Below are 23,069 nucleotides of genomic sequence, written 5' to 3'. Positions count from 1 at the left end.
TTGGTTTTTGAATGACCCGATACTTGGCTTCTATCATTCAAGAAAAAAAATACTATTTAGTCCAAAAATCGGGGGTGATGCGTCCTCAGGGGTCAACGCTGACTACTTAAAAGAGCAGTGAACAACGGACTAGTCAACGAGATACGAGGCCTTCAAGTGACACGTCCATATGTCAACGCAACGAAGAAGGTATCCTTCTGCTTGCAAAAGAGTCAAAACTCCGAGAAGATGGAAATCTAGCTTTCATGGGCTTCAGCTGGAATAAGTTCTGGCAGCTGCAACAGCAAATTTCTTTTTAAGAACTCCAGAGTGTTGCATTCAATCTTGCAGACCTAACAATATGTGGGCTGCAAAACCTAAAAGATCTAGGAAGAGTAAATCTCACGACAACATGGCTGCACAAATCTAAAAACCCAAGTCGTGTAGTGGCCCATTTCTGCTAATGAATATTACCCGCCATTAATAGTTCAGTCTCTCATCATATAAGAAACAACAAACAAATTTCAGATAAGAAGGACATCAAACAGTAAAGAAACCATTAGATCGACAATAATACATTCCATAATTCGAAAAGGAGTGTTTCCTCGTTTACCAGATTCCTATTAGCCTTTCTAGTGTTATCAGAGAGAGCGTAAAGGAGGTTCACTCCATTGTTGAAGTACCTGCCCCTCACATCAAACACTCTTCTTTACAAGCAAGCAGGCAGGACTGCCTGATTCCATAATTTACAAGGATAGGTGCAAATCCTAAACCAATCAGCATACACCTATGGTGAAGAAAGGGAGAAAATACCCAAGAGTAATCGTACCGACTTAAATCATGACAGTCAGCATTCTTTTCCAAATACCTCCTCTATCACATTACATGTTGGTAAGAGGTCATCTTTCTCTGATTCACAGCAATAACTTGTATCCCATGCTTTTGGATCACACAGACTGTCAAAGAACCCATTATCCATCAACCCACTTAGATTACCATTCTGGTACTCTTTGCGGAAGTTCTCATGATCTTCAATCAAGCTGTGTTGCGAGTCAAATATATCGACAGGATTACAGGAATCAGCCCCATTACGCTGGCCCTCGTAGGATGTGCATGAATCATCCTGCATGTCTTGTTCCTCCACACAATGGTGCAAATTGCTTCCTGTAAACTGCATTCCAGGAGGAAGGCTCGGATCACTACCAATGCATCCTTTCACATCACCGCAGGTCCTTTTTTCATTGTTCCTGGCAAGGGTGTAACAATTACAATCCTCTACATCATCAGCTTCTTCAGTTATGTCCTCTTCCACAATATCATCTTCCTCACCAGGAACATTGTCTTGATCTGCAAGAGACTCCACCACAGAATCTTCTTCATCTTCATCTTCTGCCATTGTGAATTCACCATCATCATTTTCTTGCCATTCATCATCATCACTATCTACGTGCAAAGGGTCCAACCTATTCTGTTCAGCCCTCTTCCGAAGCATGAATACGTTGAAGTAGTAACTTACTAGTTCTTTGCTATTTCGAGCAGGAAACACCCTAGGCAATATATCCCAAAAGTTCTTGCCCGCCGAAGCAGGATTCGACAACACAATTTCATGAAATAACTGTTGCTCCTCTTCAGTCCATCCTTCAGCTACAACCTCACCCATATCAGCAAAACCAAACTCTAAAAACCTATCCTGCCCCAAATTGCGCCTGAGCTTTTCTCTCGTTTCCACAACATGCTGCCTCACACATCTGATTGAAGCCTCATCTAGGCATCCACAATTCATCTCGTAGTGCAAGCCCACAGAATCTGAAGCCAATAAAGCACAATCAGGCATGGGCATTACACATGTTCCATTCCATTTATCACTGTCATCTTCATCAATTATATGATCATCACATAATGGTGAACTTCCAGGAAAAGCACAATCTTCATGATCCCCAATATGGTTCTTAAATTCATAAAATCTCCACTCTGGAACATCAGCCTGATGATTTGATCCAATAGCAATATGTTTCTGATCGAAGTAACCAAAAACGGGCGAATAAATCTCTTCAACCTGATCAAATTCAGCAGCTTGACGGATATCACCATAACAAAATGGATAGGAAGGTACCCGAACAGGTGGGTCTAAACCAGCTTCTCTGCTACTACTCTGTGCAAACCAGTGGCTGGTGGTTGTCTGATCAATAGCATCCTCAGCAACAGCAGCAGTTCCTCCATCTTTCAAGTCCTCAGCGGTGACTAGAAACATGTTATTATAATCAGTCAAAATCTTTTAATCTGCTTGAGAATATTACATATTATTTGATTAAAGAATGAAAACAATTAAGTCCTACGACTACCTGAGAGTGATTTCTTAGAGTTACTGAAGCAAACATCTTCAGATGAACCCAATTGAAAATTTTGGTCCACTCGCTTCAAACGCTTACTTGCACAAAGGCAAGTTTCATCATCACAAAGAGACCGTTTGCCATTCTCTAACCAGATAACTTCACTGTTGTTGCCTGTCACCCGTGAGAAGCTAGGTTTGCCACTGAGATTACTGTAAGAGTTGTCAGAGGGAGGATCAGCAATCACATTCTCAAAGTCTATGTGGTAGCTGGAGAAACCCCTCTCTTGATCTTTACATCAGAAAAAGAAAAAAAATAAGGAAATATATACTAATAACTCCCTGTAACTTCAGACTAAATGTTTCCTTCAGTTACCTGAAACAGGTGATTTTGCAGGAATGTCCTCACATGTAGAGCCTTCAGCAAATGGCCTCACGTGTAGTTGGCCATCATAAGACAAATGTCTTACGTGTTCACAATTAAATTGGTCAGATGTGTGATCGGCAAAAGACTGTTCATTTTGGTTGAACACCATATATAACCTGCAAAGGTAACAAGCAAAATAAATTCACATGGAATGCCAACAAGTGAAATAACTTAAGAAAACAACAATTTGTATGACAATGAAAATGACCCAGGAAGACTTAAAGATAAAGAAACATTTCTTTGTTTGTAAAGGAAAGCAGTGAATTTGGACATTGACAAAGAGCCTCATGCATGATTTGAATTATTCTAATAGATGACTGTTCCACACAAGCTGAACCTAACCAAAAAATAATCTGGTCAGAGTACAGTGCATATGAAATCATCCCAAATTTCCATCCATAATCTACCTAAACAACTTCCAAGATTGCATTACAAAAAACAAACACTGCTCATCAATTCCAGAGGCCGTCAAAAAGGCCCCAAAAGGCAAAATAGTCAGAAAGAGAAATACCATTGATCAAAGCTAAAACAGAAAGAATCAAGAGCAATAAAACAATAAATGTGAAGCCCGCCATGAGAAATAATGAAACGCAAAGGGAAAAGACAAGTGTTTAATATGAAGCAAGTATAACATACATGGTGAAGAGATGCTTATTCAAGTTCTTCAGCATAGGAGAGCAGATTTCAAGCTCCTCGCCTCATCCCCCAACCATCCCACCAAGTCCCAACACCCCAACCCAAGAAAAAGAATTGAAAAAAAGGCCCAAAGATTAAACACAAAAACCCAAAATATAGTGAACTTAACAAAAAAGACTGTCATTTTTATGAAAAGGATTAGCCATCTGGTTTTTTTTTTTTTTTCTAACTTCATATTAAATTCTGTACCACAGAGTGTTTCCTCCATGTCAATAAATAGTTCAACACCTGCTAACACTATGATCATGCAGGATCAATATAGAAACTATCTATGTAGAGAAACACTTGATATCAAAAAGGCTAGTTTCACTAAGAACGTTATGTTAAAAAATGAAACTAAATACCATGATATACTGATTGCACCAGTCCAATCCAGTATTAGTACACAAATGTCCCAATAAATTTTGAATATTTCAGTTATTTTTTCAGCAATGTACCAAATGGTACATACTGTAGCAGCTGGTACATATCAGTCTGACAAGTTTTTCGTATTCAGCAACAATAAACATGTCAAAGGCGCAAGAAAAATCTTAAGCTTTGCATTGTACTTTTCTCCTGTTAATAAAATAACTATTTTTTAAAATCTAAAATGGTGAATAAGTAAGCTTCCATTAAAGTAAAGCATATTGACATATAACAATAGGGAAAACCAATTTGCAAGAACATCTGTATTTTCCATATTAAGTACGAAAAATAAATACTAAATAATGCATAACTCATCACCCTCTTTAATCAACTTTGTCGAGAACAAAAATGTAAATTTATCAAGATAAGAAACCAGGAACGATTCTCTTAGAAAATAACTAAAAACATAACACACTCAGCTGCACTGTGTGACTGCTATTTACCTTTAAAGCAGTCCAAAAAGATCTAGTGCGCCCTGGAGCAGCAGTAAACCAACAAAGTAATTGAATTGATGTATTACAAAGGATTATGGCAATTAAGAGGACACGATATAGAAAAAGATGTTTTAGCCTACCAACAAGCTGACACTCCCCAATTTCACCGGGTTTAAAAGTGCTAACCCTATAGCCTAATTTCGCCCATAGACTAAGACTGACCAAGTCAAAACGGCCAATTAGACAGACGCACGAGAATTGCACGAAGAAATCGGAAGAATCTCGGAACTTACATACCCAAATACCAAAGACCAGCCAGCGACCTAAGAAGTAAAGAAAACACTAAATCTACAAAGGGGAAACGCCGCAAAATAGAGAACAAAAGTATGTAGGAAAATATTTAGGAATCGGGATTTAGCCACCAAAATGATCGAGAACCCGTATGAAACCCTAACCCTAGATTCGATCTTCCTGTCTAAAGAACGAATCAGGATGAATCAGAATGGGGAAACCGCAGCAGATCGATTCAAGAACCTCTCGATGCAACAGATGCAGAGATCGTGATCGGAAACGAGGAGAAAACAAGGCACGGAAATCCTAACCCTAGAAGCGACCAGAAGCTTCCAAGGGCAGAGAAATCGGTACCAATACAGAGCGGAGGACGAGGCCGGAAGCTGGCAAGGGGTCGATTCGTGGATTTGCAGGAGGAATTGGAGGACATCTGGATCGAAGTCGGTGAATTTGGCAGCGAAAACGCCAAATGGGGGCAAATGGCTTGCGTCCGTCACTTTTGTTACTACGACGACTACTACTACTATTATTATTATTATTGTATTTTTTGGTGTCGAGTGTTAGTGTGTCGTGCCGTCTATTAAAGATGTGTTAAGCCGTATTAATTACCCATAATAACCTCGTACAAATTAAGAGGACAAATTAGTTCGTTGACGAGTAGTCCAAACGACACTGAGAATTTCGCATAAGACAATATATTCGAAAAAAAGGAGTATTTCAGGAAAATGACATATCATATTATTAATTAATTTGAGATAATTGGAATTATTGACGGAATGGAAGCTAATAAATATTCGTGTGATAGAATGATGAGCTGATGTGAGACTGAGGTTTATAGGGAAAATAAAAGATATTTGTTGGCTTGAAACGTAGCAGCTCTATTTTGTAAAAGAATTAAGTGTAAAATCTAATAAACATGATACTATGATAAAGAACTAATACCGGTGAGAAATCATCGGCAAGAGTCTCATAATATGCATTCTGCATGTAGAAATAAAAAACACATGATGCACAGTGTAAAAGATTTTACAAATGCAAAAGAATGATTTCCATTTTGCGTCCTCTTTTTCTTTTCTTCTTAAGGCGTTGCATGAGTTTGTGACGTCAAAAGTCGGGAAAGAGAACAAGTTAGGCAGGGAGTCAGCAATAGCCAAGCAACACCATTGATTTCTTGGTGACAGGTGAAGATGAACAGGGGAAGTCGAATAAAAGAGTACCAGAGATTAGAACAGACATATATATATATATATATATATATATATATATATATATATATATATATATATATATATATATATATATATATATATATATATATATATATATATATATATATATTTATACATATATATATATATATTGTCCTTCTTCAGAAGCAGATGGACAACTTAAACCAGTTCCTTTAAGCAGACGGACAGCCTGCTTGTTAATCAATGTTGATAATTTCTTGGTGGAAGAATAAGATTTACTCATTCTAATTATTGCTTATTTTTCATTTTTTTCATATATATAGTCTTTGCTTATTGTTTTACAATTATAAGCTAAGATATCTATTAGAAAACAGACAGAGATCAACTTCTCCAAACACACAACATCAAATTGTATGCCACCAAGAAATTATGGCTCCCAAACTGTATTCCAAGTTGCCCAGATGGGGTCTTGATTCAAACTCAAACCAAGTTAGATATCTTGGACATAAAATGCATAGTTGCATGTCCAAAGTGAGTTTATACAAAACCCAATTCAGGCTGCACATAAGCAGATTTATATTTTTCCAGCCACATAGGCTAGGCAAAATGGAAGTTGGCCAAACAGTGTAAAATTATTATATAAGCTCATCAATAAATTTTCAGCAATTCAATCACTGTACTTTTTTGCAAACATGGACAGCGCTTCTTATATCATTTTTTAGCATAAACAAAACCACATGACCATGGAAACTGGATATGGAGCCAGATGCCAATAAAGAAGACATGACAATGGAGCAGTTTTGTTATCTCAGTATTATTAATTTTCACCAAGCCAATTAAACTAGATATTAGAAAATGTACAGTGTTGCCTAAGAGTATCAGCAGTGAGTCTTCTCAACAAAAATGATCGCTAGAATCTTACTAAACTGATGTTAAGTTATTGTTTGTAAACTCTAACACCTCCAAAACGTCATGGGAATGGCCATTTGAAGATCAACTGATGTGATCGCTTTCATGGGAATGGCCAATGTTGCTAACAAAGACATCATAAACAGTACATCAACAAGTTGTGAATAAAGAAAAGTGAACCATTGCTTGTGCCCATAAGAAGCTTTAGGTTGAGAAGGATTACCATGATCTTGAGAAATATGTCACAACTGGCTGATCTAGCACACATCTATAAGGACAATGCCTTGGAGCCCAACCCCTTCTGGCCCTTTGATGTGTAGCACATGCTTCAGTTGTAACTCAAGTTGTGACATTGCAGCAAACCTGAGCTGAAGCCTGCACATAACCAAGAGTATATCAGCTGTACTACAAAAATCATGCAAGTCTAAGTTCCTTATCAGCACTAGCTTAAAATGACTACAAACAATCAGCTGTAGACAATACTCTGCCTCTAGTTTATTTTAACTCAAGTTCCAAAATATTGAGTATCATCTCTCATTTACATTCCACAATTTGATTTGACGCTTATACTTTTTTACATTCAACAGCAAATGTAGCTCAGATGTATTTCCAATCAAGCATGTCCAGAAGCCACAGGACTTCATTCTCAGAGTTTGCAGCATCACAGAAGTCTATCTCAATGCCAAAGACATCGGTGATACTGTGAGCGGTGTTCGCCATGAATAACAAGGAAACCCAAGCCCTGATTCCGGATATGAATGGATGTCCTGGTGCAAAGATTAGGTAGTCGTAAGCCAGTGCACGAAATGCATTACCATCAACATATCCAAAGAGGGATTGATTTACAATCCGTGCTATCTGATTTGTGTCTTTGCGACTCACAAGAACAGACACAATGATCGTCTGCCCAAGTGGAAAAGAAAATCTTGGCTCAACTTGCATTATCATCTTGTAATCTGTACTGTCCAGATGAATCTTGAGTGCATCAGGTATTCCTGGAGGTGGATTCTTTAACCCTCTCCGGAGCACAGTGCCTGAGACAGCTTCAGAAAATATCAGAGTCTGTTCAGACCAAAGGTCAATAAAGAATTCCAAATTGTTGAAGGAAAGCCTTGATGGAGGAAGGGGCTGAGGGGGTTGGGATCTAGAAAAAGTCAAAAAGAGCTTGTGGTAACTTATGGCTGGAGGAGGTCTTTTGCAAATGGAAGGCCACTTCTTGGTGCAGATGCACTTCCAGAAGTAGTCATCCCTGGCAGTGTCTCTCCACTGATGACTTACAAGCATGCATGAAACTAGATCTTCACCATCAAGCAGAGTGAACACTGCCTTCAAAACTTCAGCAGATATCAAATCTTTGGCCATTGTTGACTGCCAAAAGATAATTCAACAGAAAAGAAAAGGAAGCAAAGGCTCCAAATCAGTTTCTAAGTTTTCTGTCGTTAAGCAGAAAATGGTGTACCAAAGCAGAACTTTACCTGCAAAATAAAAAAAGATTATGTTATTCCAAAATCCTATCACAGGTGAGTTTCTCTAGGCCAACTGCAAAACTGAGTACAAAACATGGTGGCACCAAGAACAACTGTGCTTTACAAAATTCCTCATTCAATCACAAAAGACTTAAGAAATCATAAGGACGAAAGGTAAAATTTTGATTCTACCAGAAACCACTTCATTAATGTCAAAGCCTATGATTTTCTTTTTCTTATAAAAGAAGAGGTGACAACTCCTATTGTGAAACTTCCAAAGAATAATTAGCTAAATAAAAGAGGGGGATGAAAGAAACAGTAACACCTTCCCTAACTTATTACACTTCTTCTATTGTTACACCCGTTAGGATCTAACTCGCCAAGATTAGTAGCACATCAACTTAAGCTACTGAAGAATTCTCTCATTGCTGAGGTTAAGGTTTGAAATAACTTAAATCAATATGGTTGATCTGGCTGACATCCATAAACTTAGCACACAGTTTGAACCATAGAAGTACATAACTTTAATGACAGAACTTATGATTACAAACTTTGTGCACAATAGAGGCACTTGTGTTATATTCTGTAAGATTTACGTTAGAGTCGTGTGGATCCAACTTAATCTCATGTAGGTCTAATGTATATCATTATAGACCCATACTTCATCTAGTCCAAAATTTTTAAATATAAAATGCTTTATTCATGTCTACATCTTGCAAACCAAAAATTAAATGAGAAATTTAAGGAAAATTACACCTTGAATATAGATAGATTGTTCTGAAATAGAGCTCTACCTATAAAGAAGGAATAGAGAGATTCTTAGTGCCTTTGGTTGAAATTCAGGCTTGAAAATTCTATGAATCAGAGAGAAATGAAGTAAAAGAGGTCAATTGTTGAGGTCAACTATAGTTTTTCATAAGTATATATTATGAAAATTCTAGTGCTAAGTAGTAGGTCAAGATGATGTAAGTTTAGTATTACCTTAATTTTGATATAATATGGTTTTAGTGTTAGCTATAGGTCAAGCCAATTTGCAATTAGTCATTTGCAGTTTTTGTATAAGAGTGGGAACAGTATTCACCCAAAGATATTATACAGTGCTCAGCTGATTAGTTTAGGCATTATTTAGACAAATTTTACTTCTTTTAGTTAGTAAGGACTCTATTAGGTAGATTATTATATAGTTGATGTAAACACATCCCCAGACACTTGGATTAGTTTGAGAAAACTGGCATGAGATACTCTAACCCATCTCTCTCTAGGTTTCACCCACACTACATTGTTGTTTATCCATCTCCTCTTCCTTTCTCTTATTTTCTGAATTATTTCTCTAGCTTGCATTTGGTTACAGTGGAATAAAGACCCTTTAATCTGCTGAGATCCATCTCAAAAACAAGTGGAAATTGCTGTGATAACATTGCAGCAGCAATCTGATTGCTGTGTTGACAATATAACTGATATGAAATTGAAGATTAACAGTTCTTGAGCACATCAAAGACGTCCTTTACTGGTGGTTTTCAATGCTATTTCGATGCTGTTTCATCCACACGTCAAGTAATCTGAAATGGTCAAGACCTAGAAGAAAATATCTATTCTACAAGGATACTAGATCATGCCACACTCAAACTACCCATTTATATTATGCTACCAACACCAGCTTGTACCATATATCAATACAAAGTCAAAAAAATCAGTGCATGCAGCATTAGAATTCATGACAAAAAGTAATTTCTTGGTTTTTGGTAGTGAATAAATAGAATTTAAAAGAACATTAAGAACCCATGAGAAATCTCCGAAGCAATGAAGTATTTAGAATGAATCATGTTAAAGAAAGTAAATTATTAAATACCAAACAATATAGAACTTGTAGTCAATCTATCAGCATCAATGGATTAAAGAACTAGGTGAAAAACAGGGTCCATTCTCTTAATATAATGACAACTTGCTCTGAAAGAAACAATACTGAGTCTTCTCTACATGTCAAGAGTCTAGACCCAAAGGTCAAGTGACAATAGTTCACAAGTTCATGCTAACATAAATTTAGGAAACATAAAATATAGGTAAAAGATCAAAAGTAAAAACTCTTCATGGTCAATGACTCAATGTTAAAGTTACAATCATGCATGAGGGCCACAACTCTTTACAAACCAGTCCAGAAAAGTAAATTTCTGACAGAAATTCTGGAGACATAATTGTCGACTAGAAACAGCAAAAAAGATCTTTTCTCAAGGTCACATGATGATAATATCCAAAATTCACCCTTAATCTCATGATTTGTGCATCAATAACTGTTTTATAAAATCCTATAGTATCAATCCCAGATTTCTCAACTGAAAAATAAAAAAAATACAAAAAAGCCCAATCTAAAATGATATCATTTACCAGATCTTGATTTCATTGTCTCCTACAACGCAGATATAAAATAAAAGCCCGTTTTAGCCTCGTTTATCCTACAATCTTGTGCATTACCAGTTGAGTTGTCCAAGTCTGAGTAGTAACCAAAATACAAACATATAAAAACAGAGATCAAGAAAAAAAAAACTTCAAATTAACTCATATGATGTTAACAGATGCCATAATGAACAGAAAAATTAGCAATATAAGTTTCGTAATTTCCAGTACTCTGAACTACGAATAAACTTCGTACAAATCAGACAAACAGATAGATCAAAAAAAAAAAAAAGGGGAGAGACAAGATGCGAGAAGACTAATAAATTTACCAAACTCAATCACCAGATATGTTAAAAACTCCCAAAGCGCCTCCGAAATCTCAGCAGGAGCATGCTTGATAACCTAACAGATGACCCCAGCGGGAAAGAATGGAGCACAGGGGAGTACCAAGGAACTCGCCACGCCCATCGATCGGTTGGGGGACGAAGAGGCTCGAGTCCTTCGAATCGGCAGGGGGAGCGAGTGGATCTGAGACAGGCAATTGCGGTGGCGACGGAGGAAAGAGATCGTTGTGAAGCAAAAGAGACGGCGAGCGTTAAATCGGGCTGAGACAATGCTGTTAGCGACTCGTCGGGAGAAATCAATAGCAACTCAATATATAATTGACATTTAAATAAGTAGCATTCGGAAATACCCAGCTTACCAATCCCATACTTATCCGTCCCGTTATAGTGGGTCCCATTTGGGGGCTCGTGTAAAACCAATTAAAACGAGGGTAAGTTGGAATGTTGAAAATAAATAACTTGAAGAAGCAGCATAAATATTAAAATGCCCATCTCCACCCTGACGGTCCTCGTCTGGTGGTAGGTACTGGTGGGTTCCACGATCGGCGTTTCACTTCTCCAATTGTCGTGAGGGTAAGGTTACGGTAAGAAAAATGTATTCAATGAAACGAAGCATTTTGATTATGTTCCCAAGTGGTTCGGGTTTGGACGGATGGCCCAGAAGATCACGATCGTCTGATTTTGATCTGATGGCAATGTGTAATAATTCGTTCTTGAAGAGAGCTTAAGCTACGCTTTCGCTGCTGGAGGCGTGGAGGAGGACGACAAAGCCCCGCCTTTCGCCATCCAAATCGAAGAAGAGCCCGAGACTGTTCGGCCGGAACCTTCCCTCCTATCCAAGAATCTACGGCGGGCAACTTCGGAAGAATCTCCGGTCAGGGGTGACCGTCATCACCGGCAAATCCACGGTGCGTTTTCTGTCCCTACATTCCCGAAGCAATTCAGCGATCGATGATTCCAACTTCAGCTTCCTACAGTTTCCAGGGTAATTAGGGTCAATGCGACACGATCTTTTCCCCACAGAGAAGAAACTTTAGGTATAGGCTAGTTCGATCAACTGTCCGGATGAGAGCAGGAAAACAGATTCGTATTTAGTCGTTAATTTTGTTGGATAATTTATGCATGTTTTCTTTGATTTACATCTGAATGGAAACGTATTCCTGTTCTTCTAGATGTTAAACTCGCTTGCTCGATCCCGTAAATTAAAGGACTTCAATTGGAAACCATCAATGGCACGGAAAATATCTGTTGTTCGCAGTTGAAACATCACTTCGATACCTCTTTCATTCCTAAAGATATGCTCAGTAAGTGTATTCAACATGAGTTTGAAGGATATATTTCTGATGAAACGGAATATTATTGTCGTTCCTGTAAAGAAAGGGAGGGATTATATACAAGTGTAACTGTTTCTCAAATAGTAATAATAAGATGTTGTTAGCCTAAGATCAAATTAAAAGAATAAACAAGGCAGAAAGGAAAAACTATATTGAACTTCTCAAAAAGAAAAATACTTATAAATCTTGAACGACTCTTAGACTTCAGCCTTATAGGCTTAAATACTTAAGGCTTGCATGGATCTACATATGTAAATGCCACTTAGAAATCTTTAAAAATTGTTCAATACTTACATTTCTGTGAATTTTTTTTTCTTATTAAGATCCTAACTTATTTATTAAAAAACAAAGAAGTCTACATATTATTGTTCTTCTATAAGTGGATGATCTGATTATCACTGGTAATGATGAAATAGAAATTTCAAAGTTTCGTTGTGATCTTTCTCTTTGATTTAAAATGAAAGTCTTGGGAGAGCTTAATATTTTTCTTGGTCTAGAGGAGATGAATACAAAATAAGGTATATTTATCTCTCAAACAAGTTATGCAAAGAAAATTATTGAAAGGTTTAGAATTAATAAAAATAAGAAGGTTTCCACTTTACTTGATACAAATATAAAGTTAAGTTGTAATGATGGGAGTATTCTTTCTGACTCTCGTTCTTTTCATGCTGTTATTGGTAGTCTCATCTACTTAACAATTACAAGACCAGATAGATATTGCATTTTTAGTTGGTCTTATAAATTTTTTTATCCAATCTCTAACAGTGATTTAAAAAGGCGCTCGGGCGCTTGCCTAGGTGCTCGGGCGAGGCGAGGCAAGGTCTGAGCGCCTCGCTTCATTTCCAGGTGGTGCGCTTCAAAGAGGCGCCGCCTAGGCGCTCGCCCGAGCCCAGTCGCCGGGCGCTTCGGGCGAGCGCCGCCTAGGCACAACTTCCCCAACCCTAACCCTGCTCATTGCCGCTGCTCGCTGCTGTCGCTACCGCTACCACTGTTGTCGCTCGCTGCTCTCGCTGTGTTAGAACCCTTGTAGATTCTAAACTTGGGGTTGATCTCTTTAGGGGATCGGCCTCCTTGGAACTCTATAGGGGTTCCTCCCTCCAAGTTGCTGCTCAAAGGCTGCAGAAAAGATTCATCTATTACTTATGAAAAGAGAAGGAATACATGGCTATTTATAGGGCTTCTAAACCCTAACTCCTAATAGGACTCCTACTTAAGACTCTTACTTCTAACCAACTCCTAATAGGACTCCTACTCAAGACTCCTATTCCCTTACAACTCCTAATTCTTCTCTAAGAAAAAACCTCCTACATAAATGTCCCTCTCAATTAGGACTCTCCTAGCTAGAGTCCTAACAGAATGTCCCTCTCAATTAGGACTCTCCTAGCTAGAGTCCTAACAGAGTCCTAACAGAATGTCCCTCTCAATTAGGACTCTCCTAGCTAGAGTCCTAACAAACCCGCCCTCTTCAAATCAGCCTTATCCTCAAGGCTGAGATTCCATGAACTCAGGGAACCGGGTCTTCAGCTCCTCATATGGTTCCCATGTGGTGTCTTCAAGTGGTAGATTATTCCAATGCACTAGTACTTCAGTAGAGGGATGTCGGCGACGCATCACGATCCTGCGATCGAGGATGGCTTGTGGTTGGGCTTGAATAACTCCATCCTCAGTTATGTTGGGCAGTTGGATCTGGGGTGACTCGTGTTCTCCTAACTTGGGCTTTAGGCATGATACGTGGAAGACAGGATGAATTTTGGCATCCTCAGGTAATTTAAGTCTATACGCCACGGCTCCAATACGCTCTGTGATCTGATATGGCCCATAAAAACGTGGGGATAGCTTCATGGAGGCTCGAGTGTTGATAGAGAGTTGCTTGTATGGTTGTAGGCGAAGATAAACCCAATCTCCCACTGAAAATTCTCTTTCACTTCGTCGTGTGTCGACTTGCTGCTTCATTCTGGCTTGAGCGGTAGAGAGATTATCTTTTAACAGTTGTAAGAGTTTGTCCCTATCAATCAATTCTTGGTCAACCTGATCTACCTTAGCCGAGCCAATTACATACTTTGGAATCACAGGGGCTGGTCGACCATACAATGCTTCATAAGGGGCACATTTTGTAGATGAATGATATGTAGTATTATACCACCATTCGGCCCAGGGAAGCCATTTCGCCCACTCTTTTGGTCGGTCGCTAGCGAAACACCGGAGGTACGTCTCTAAGCACCTATTTACCACCTTTGTTTGGCCGTCAGTTTGTGGATGATACGCTGTGCTCATCTTAAGTTTGGTGCCTTGTAACTGAAATAACTCGGTCCAAAATTTACTAGTGAAGATCCTATCACGATCACTTACGATGGACCTTGGCATCCCATGCAGTTTAACAATATTTTCTATGAAAATCTGGGCAATACTAGTAGCAGTGTAGGGATTTCTCACAGCACAAAAATGAGCATATTTCGTAAGTCGATCAACCACTACGAGAATCGTGCTTTTACCTTTGGAAGATGGCAGCCCTTCAATGAAGTCCATGGAGATGTCAGTCCACACTGAGTCTGGTATGGGTAATGGTTGTAGCTTCCCTGGATTTGCCACAGTTTCACCCTTGTGTTGTTGACATACATCACATTGTGCCACATATTCAGCAATAATTTTTTTCATCCCTCTCCAGTAAAAATTTTGCTTCACTCTTTTGTAGGTTCTTAGGAATCCAGAGTGCCCTGCTGAAGGTATGAAGTGCATTTCATGCAAGATGATTGCGATGCAAGGGGAGTCAGGTATAAGCACAATGCGACCTTTATAGCGTAGATCCCTCGAATCCCCGGTGTAGTGGGCTATTGCACTTGGATCCTCCTCCAATTTTTTTATGATGTTGCTGATCTCTGGATCCTTCTTCCATTCTTCCCTAATGTCCTCGAGGAGACCGATGGTAGGAAGGGAGATGGCTGAAACCTTAGCTTGTTCTGGTAGCCGTGAGAGTGCATCTGCAACAACGTTTTCTTTCCCCTTTTTGTAAATAATTTCATAATCAAATCTAAGAAGTTTGGTTACCCATTTTTGCTGCTCAGGGGATGATATCTTTTGCTCCAAAAAGTACTTGAGGCTTTTATGGTCAGTTTTAATTTGAAATCGCCGGCCGATCGGGTAGGGTCTCCACCTCGTTACTGCGAGTACAATGGCAAGCATCTCCTTATCATATACTGACATGTTTTGATGGGAGGGAGATAATGCCTTGCTCGTATATGCGAGTGGTCGACCATTTTGCATGAGAACGGCTCCAATTCCGACTCCAGATGCGTCGGCCTCAATGATGAAGGATCTATTGAAATCTGGTAGCGCAAGCACCGGCGTCGTTGTCATGGCTTTGTCCGACCATTGGAAAGCATCTTTTTTCAGTAAAGAAGTGAGTGGTGCACTGATCTTCCCATAGTCCTTAACAAATTTTCGGTAGTAGCCCGTTAGTCCAAGGAACCCCCGTAGTAATTTCACGTTTGTAGGTTTCGGCCAGCCTTGCATTGCCTCAATTTTTGTTGGGTCTACCGCCACTCCTTCTGATATTATATGCCCAAGGTACTCTACTTTTTGCTGGAGAAAGATGCACTTTGGTTGCTTAACAAAAAGAGTATTCTCCCGAAGGATCGTCAAAACAATCCGTAAATGCTGAAAGTGAGTCTCAAGAGAAGGGCTGTAAACGAGAATATCATCGAAAAATACCAGCACAAATTTACGAAGAAAGCTCCGAAAAATATCATTCATGAGACTTTGAAAGGTTGAAGAAGCATTAGTGAGTCCAAAAGGCATTACCAAGAATTCATAATGGCCATCATGTGTGCGAAATGCAGTTTTTGGAATGTCATCGTCATATACCCGAATTTGGTGGTAACCGGATCGGAGGTCCAACTTCGTGAAGACTCGAGCTCCTTTCAATTCATCAAGAAGTTCATTCACCACTGGTATTGGGTACTTGTCCTTGACGGTGATGCCATTTAAAGCTCGGTAGTCGATGCACATCCGCCAAGTTCCGTCCTTCTTGCATACAAGTAGCACCGGTGAGGAATAGGGGCTGCAACTTGGCCGAATCACCCCTGTTTCAAGCATCTCCTTTACGATCTTTTCAATTTCATCTTTCTGGAGGTGAGGATATCGGTACGGTTGAGTGTTCGCTGGTGGCTTGCCCGGAAGGATTGGAATTCGATGGTCATGTTGCCGAGAAGGAGGAAGACCGCGCGGTTCAGCAAATATGTCGGCAAATTCAGTAAGCAATTGGGCAAGATTTTGATCTTCAATTTCTATTTTCTTCTCTTCTGGTTGTGGCTGGAGATGCATCAAAAAGCCACCATTTACCTTGTGCAAAACTTTCTCCATTCGTTGGGTCGAAACAGTGGTAACGTTGCTTCCGCGCTTCCCGCGTAGGATGATCTGTTTGCCCTTACAGTAGAATTTCATAATTAATTTAGAAAAGTTCCAAGAGACATCACCTAGTGTAGTCAGCCATTCTATACCAAGCACTGCCTCATAGTCATCGATTGGTAGGAGGAAGAAATCGGTGATAATTTCTTGGTCTTGCAGTAATAGTTTCACCATGCGGGCATCTTTGGTCGTACTTTAGGATTCTGCCGTCGGCAACCTTTACATCGAACTTGCTGCAACCTTCAATATGCAGTGTCATCCAAGCAGCAACCTTACTATTCAGGAAGTTATTAGTGCTACCCGTGTCGATGAGAACAGTGATCGGCTGTTGTTTGAGAAGGCCTCCAACTTTCATCGTTTGCGGGTTTGAGTAGCCGGCTAGTACGTGTACCATAATGTCGGTCGGCTGTGGGTCTTCTTCCATATCTTCTTCTTCATGTTCAAGGCTCTCTTCTAGATGTTCAATGACCTCTTCTTCTACTGGTTCAATCATAAGAAGTCTACCTTTTTTACAGCGATGCTCGCAGCTCCACGGCTCGTCGCAATGCCAACATAACCCCTTCGCAGATCGCTCTCGAAGTTCTTCTCTTGTTAACCTTTTCGGTGCAGGGACTCGGTTGATAGTAGGGGGGGCTGAGGGCTTTAGTATTATAGGTCGTGGAGTGATCCTAGTCCTCCGGGCTTCATGGTTCAATCGCTCCTCTTGAAGTCGTGCGAAAGAGATGGCTGCCATAAGCGCGTATGGTTGTCGCGCCTTAACTTCTCCCCGGATCTCCGGCTTTAAGCCCTCAATAAAGGTCCCCAATAGCTATTTTTCAGACCAATCACGAGTTTGATTAGATAACCTTTCAAACCTGGTTTGGTACTCCTGAATGGTGGAGGTTTGTCGGATCTTTGCTAGTTGTCCGTCAATGTTCTCGTAATAAGTTGGTCCGAAGCGGATCAGTAGTCCTTCTTTGAATTGTCGCCATGAAAGGACTCCATAAGTGTGTTCAAACTAGTCAAACCATTGTATGGCATCCCCTTCAAGATGTATAGCTGCAATTTCCACCATGGATGCATCCGCAGTTTTATGGTACCGAAAATATCGCTCCGCGCGCGAGATCCAACCAATTGGGTCTCCTTCTTCCCATCTAGGGAAGTCCACTCTCATGCGCGAATAGTTGGGGTCGGTCATAGAGCCTCCCCTCTCTTGGAAGTCATCTCTTTAGGTATGATGTGATTGATTAGAGCTCTCTCCTTGATGTGATTTCTTTGGGCTTAGTGGTCGGCCCAAACTGAGTTCGGTAAGGAGAGTCCGAATCTTATCCTTCATTCGTGCCTCAAATGCTTCAAATTTAGCATTGATTGCCTCCTCAGATGCCATAGTATATGACTCCAAATCTGTGATATTAAGATCTCTCTTTTGTTGACGGGTTAAAAGCATGTATAGGTTTGATAGAAATCAGTGAAAGTTTGCTGCATAATTGTGTTGTCTTGTAAGAGCAGAATTATCGTCGAAGAAACAGCGGTTTCTCGACGAAATCTCCACAAAAAATTAGAGAGATTTGAGGAGGGAATTGACAGCAATATCTCAGTTTATATGACAGCAAGGATGTCCAATTTAATCAAGAAAATTTTGGCAGTAACAGCAAGAAAATTGGTGTAAGTTGCGATAACAGAATTCTCGTCGAAAAATTTCAGCAACTTACGATGAAAATTTGCAGCAATATAGGAGGAACAAATTTTTTTTTTTTTTGGATTTTCGAATAGGGATAACTAAATTGCAGCAGCAGTAAGGTAGGAAACCAGAACCTGTTGCAATTCATGAGGAGATCAAAGGATGATCTGCGGTGGTGGAGATGATGGTGGAATTTGGCGATGATCTTTTAAGCAATTGTGGGAATTGCTTTGGGCGGTTGTGGAGGGTTGATGGATGGCTGTGGAAGGGCAGCGAGACGCCAAGAACGCTGCTTTGATACCAGGTGTTAGAACCCTTGTAGATTCTAAACTTGGGGTTGATCTCTTTAGGGGATCGGCCTCCTTGGAACTCTATAGGGGTTCCTCCCTCCAAATTGCTACTCAAAGGCTGCAGAAAAAATTCATCTATTGCTTATGAAAAGAGAAGGAATACATGGCTATTTATAGGGCTTCTAAACCCTAACTCCTAATAGGACTCCTACTTAAGACTCTTACTTCTAACTAACTCCTAATAGGACTCCTACTCAAGACTCCTATTCCCTTACAACTCCTAATTCTTCTCTAAGAAAAAACCTCCTACATGAATGTCTCTCTCAATTAGGACTCTCCTAGCTAGAGTCCTAACAGAATGTCCCTCTTAATTAGGACTCTCCTAGCTAGAGTCCTAACAGAGTCCTAACAGAATGTCCCTCTCAATTAGGACTCTCCTAGCTAGAGTCCTAACACGCTGCCGCTGCTCGCTTTTACCGCTGTCGTTGCCACTATCGTCGCTCATCGCTCCTGCTCCCGCAGCCGCTGCTGCTACTCGTTGCTGTCGCTGCCTATATCACCGCTCGCCGCTCCCGCTGCTCGCTGCTGCCGCTGCCACTGTCGTCCCTCGCCGTTGCCGCTACCGCTACCGCTGCCGCTCCCGCTTTTCTCAGCACCCTCGGTCTTCCCTTACACTCTTCTCTTCTCTTTTGTTTCTCCTCTTTCAAAATCGAAAATATACTATTAACAGTATATAGTATATTGTTAAAAATTTTCGACGATCTCTCGGTACGGTACGGAACGGTATACCGCTCGGTATACCGAGCGGTATACCGAGTGATATATGTATATATATATATTATATATATATATTTTTTATTGGCCGACGTCGCATCGCCTCGGCGACGTCGCCTTTTCCTTCCCCACACGGGGCGACGTCGCCGAGGCGACGTTTATTTTATATATATATATATATATATATATATATATAGTGACGTCGCCGAAAAAGGCGACGTCGTGTCGCCTCGGCGACGTCTCCGAAAAAGGCGACGTCGTGTCGCCTCGGCGACGTCGCCGAAAAAGGCGCTGCGTTACCGCCCGTTACCGAATGGTACCGGGCGGTAACGGTCGAAATTTCGACCGTTACCGCCCGATATTACCCGTAACGGCCGATACGGGATATTTTTGCGTGTACCGCCCGGTAGGGGGCGGTCCGCGTACCGGTCGCCTCTCGGACCGGTACGTACCGCCCGTACCGGGCGGTACGATTCGGTAAGTAAAACCTTGATACTATTAACTGTATACAGTATAACACTATTATTTTGATTTTAATACTATTAATTTTAATATTATTAATTTTTAGCGCCTCACTTCACTCAGGTGAGCGCCTAGCATTTCGGGCGTTTTTGGACCGTGGCGCCTTTTGGCGCCTAGCGTTTTTTAAATTAATGATCTCTAAGTAAGCCACATCTTGATGCAGCAAAAAAAATTTTAAAATATGTGAATTCTACCCTTGGAATTATTCTATAAGAAGGACATACATCTTGAATTGTATGGCTATGCAGTTGTTAATTTGGTGGTGATTTGGATAATCGTAGACCTACTTCTGGCTATGTCTTTTTATATAATTTTGCTTGCATTTCATGATATAGTAAGAAATAATAATCGGTTTCTCTTTCTACAACTGAAGTAGAATACATGACTTCCTCACTTGCTGGTTAAGAATGTATATGGTTAAGGCGTTTAATCGAGGACATGTATTATCAAATTAACAAACTAACTATTTTATAGGGTGACAATCAAAGTATCTTAAAATTAGCTACAAATCCAATTTATCATGCAAGAATCAAGCATATTAAAATTGAATATCATTTTATTTGGGAAAATGTGCTTCAAGGAGTTATTGAGGTCATGGAGATAAAAAGTAAAGATAATGTAGTAGATATTCTTACCAAATCTCTTTCCAAAGGACCATTTGAAAAGTATTAAGCAATTTTTTCATACCAAGTTCTGGGAGTTTGCTTTAACCCATAAAGAGCCTTCTTGAGCTTGCAAACATAATTTTGTTTGAAAATAAAAATATACTCTAGTGGTTGTTCCGTATAAATATCATTATCAATTTCATCATATAGGAATGCATTCTTCATATCAAGTTACCAAAGCTTTTATTTAAGATTAGCTACTAAAGCAATCATCATTCTAACAGATATCATTTTGGTCATAGGACTAAAAGTTTCCTCATAATTTTCTCCATATTTTTAAGAAAACTCATTTGCAACAACTTTTACCTTATAACAATCTATACTTTCATCTTATTTATGTTTCATCTTAAAAACTCATTTATCATGCAAGAATCAAGCATATTAAAATTGAATATCATTTTATTTGGGAAAATGTGCTTCAAGGAGTTATTGAGGTCATGGAGATAAAAAGTAAAGATAATGTAGTAGATATTCTTACCAAATCTCTTTCCAAAGGACCATTTGAAAAGTATTAAACAATTTTTTCATACCAAGTTCTGGGAGTTTGCTTTAACCCATAAAGAGCCTTCTTGAGCTTGCAAACATAATTTTGTTTGAAAATAAAAATATACTCTAGTGGTTGTTCCGTATAAATATCATTATCAATTTCATCATATAGGAATGCATTCTTCATATTAAGTTACCAAAGCTTTTATTTAAGATTAGCTACTAAAGCAATCATCATTCTAACAGATATCATTTTGGTCATAGGACTAAAAGTTTCCTCATAATTTTCTCCATATTTTTAAGAAAACTCATTTGCAACAACTTTTACCTTATAACAATCTATACTTTCATCTTATTTATGTTTCATCTTAAAAACTCATTTATCATGCAAGAATCAAGCATATTAAAATTGAATATCATTTTATTTGGGAAAATGTGCTTCAAGGAGTTATTGAGGTCATGGAGATAAAAAGTAAAGATAATGTAGTAGATATTCTTACCAAATCTCTTTCCAAAGGACCATTTGAAAAGTATTAAGCAATTTTTTCATACCAAGTTCTGGGAGTTTGCTTTAACCCATAAAGAGCCTTCTTGAGCTTGCAAACATAATTTTGTTTGAAAATAAAAATATACTCTAGTGGTTGTTCCGTATAAATATCATTATCAATTTCATCATATAGGAATGCATTCTTAATATCAAGTTACCAAAGCTTTTATTTAAGATTAGCTACTAAAGCAATCATCATTCTAACAGATATCATTTTGGTCATAGGACTAAAAGTTTCCTCATAATTTTCTCCATATTTTTAAGAAAACTCATTTGCAACAACTTTTACCTTATAACAATCTATACTTTCATCTTATTTATGTTTCATCTTAAAAACTCATTTATCATGCAAGAATCAAGCATATTAAAATTGAATATCATTTTATTTGGGAAAATGTGCTTCAAGGAGTTATTGAGGTCATGGAGATAAAAAGTAAAGATAATGTAGTAGATATTCTTACCAAATCTCTTTCCAAAGGACCATTTGAAAAGTATTAAGCAATTTTTTCATACCAAGTTCTGGGAGTTTGCTTTAACCCATAAAGAGCCTTCTTGAGCTTGCAAACATAATTTTGTTTGAAAATAAAAATATACTCTAGTGGTTGTTCCGTATAAATATCCTTATCAATTTCATCATATAGGAATGCATTCTTCATATCAAGTTACCAAAGCTTTTATTTAAGATTAGCTACTAAAGCAATCATCATTCTAACAGATATCATTTTGGTCATAGGACTAAAAGTTTCCTCATAATTTTCTCCATATTTTTAAGAAAACTCATTTGCAACAACTTTTACCTTATAACAATCTATACTTTCATCTTATTTATGTTTCATCTTAAAAACTCATTTACAAGTAATTAGATCTACATTTGCAGGTTTTGACATAAGATCACAAGTTTCATTTTTATGAAGAGTATTTATTTCTTTATTCATGGCATCCTTCCTCACCTTAACACCTTTGGCTTTATCAAAACAAGTAGGTTCAAGATCATCAATTGGTTTAAAAAAGAAACAGAGACATATGCTTACATTATCTTCATCTCTGTAATATACTGGTTTGACAATTGTTATTTGTTATCTTCTTAATATTGAATTTTCCTCTTCATAAACATCATTACTCCCCCTATCACTTTGATCCATCATTGATGATAAAAAAATAACAGAAGTAGATACAGATGAGAAAAAAGATGAGCCAAAATTCATAAGAGCATTATATGATAAAAGAAACTCAACCATATGTTTTGAACATATATCACTTTCATTATCATGATTGATATTTTCAAAAAAAATTATTGTGAAGGATAATAGCAAGAAATTCATCAAATATAATATCTCGAGATATCACATACCTATATGTTTATGGATCCATGCATTTTCAACCTTTCTTCCTTTCATCATAACCAATAAAAATATATTTCTTAGCCTTAGCATCAAGCCTGCTTCTCTTTAAGTCTGGTATATGAATATAGTATGGAGAATCAAATATTCTAAAATGTTTAACATTTAGTTTCTCATCAAACATGA

At 38.6% G+C, this 23,069-nt stretch overlaps 2 protein-coding genes across 11 annotated transcripts; both read right to left on the bottom strand.

Annotated features, from left to right (window-relative positions):
* Nucleotides 1-515: 515 nt before the first annotated feature.
* LOC135599055 (uncharacterized) lies at nt 516-10,982 on the bottom strand. Of its 4 annotated transcripts, none has more exons than XM_065093733.1 (5): nt 10,847-10,982; nt 6,884-7,035; nt 2,685-2,851; nt 2,322-2,600; nt 516-2,220 (listed from the first exon to the last, which is right to left on the bottom strand). In XM_065093733.1, exons 3-5 carry the CDS (start codon nt 2,842-2,844, stop codon nt 827-829), a joined length of 1,833 nt encoding a protein of 610 aa, XP_064949805.1. In that variant the 5' UTR covers nt 2,845-2,851; nt 6,884-7,035; nt 10,847-10,982; the 3' UTR covers nt 516-826. The 4 variants fall into 4 exon arrangements, with proteins under 4 accessions (XP_064949805.1, XP_064949806.1, XP_064949803.1 ...); XM_065093734.1 differs by lacking the exons at nt 6,884-7,035; nt 10,847-10,982 and adding an exon at nt 3,372-5,086 and having other exon boundaries at nt 516-1,993; nt 2,093-2,220; XM_065093731.1 differs by lacking the exons at nt 6,884-7,035; nt 10,847-10,982 and adding an exon at nt 3,372-5,085.
* On the bottom strand, nt 7,132-11,102 carry LOC135599057 (F-box protein At5g39250-like). 7 transcript variants are annotated; one of them, XM_065093738.1, is made up of 3 exons: nt 10,965-11,101; nt 10,509-10,613; nt 7,132-8,135 (listed from the first exon to the last, which is right to left on the bottom strand). In XM_065093738.1, exon 3 carries the CDS (start codon nt 8,020-8,022, stop codon nt 7,258-7,260), a length of 765 nt encoding a protein of 254 aa, XP_064949810.1. In that variant the 5' UTR covers nt 8,023-8,135; nt 10,509-10,613; nt 10,965-11,101; the 3' UTR covers nt 7,132-7,257. The 7 variants fall into 7 exon arrangements, with proteins under 7 accessions (XP_064949810.1, XP_064949814.1, XP_064949808.1 ...); XM_065093742.1 differs by having other exon boundaries at nt 7,132-8,028; XM_065093736.1 differs by having other exon boundaries at nt 10,860-10,979.
* Between the last annotated feature and the right edge of the window lie 11,967 nt (nt 11,103-23,069).

The sequence above is a fragment of the Musa acuminata genome, chromosome BXJ2-1 (genome assembly GCF_036884655.1).
Source record: "Musa acuminata AAA Group cultivar baxijiao chromosome BXJ2-1, Cavendish_Baxijiao_AAA, whole genome shotgun sequence".
Taxonomy (NCBI): domain Eukaryota; kingdom Viridiplantae; phylum Streptophyta; class Magnoliopsida; order Zingiberales; family Musaceae; genus Musa; species Musa acuminata.
Note: the sequence above shows the minus strand (reverse complement) of the source record. Positions and strands in the feature narration are given on the sequence as shown.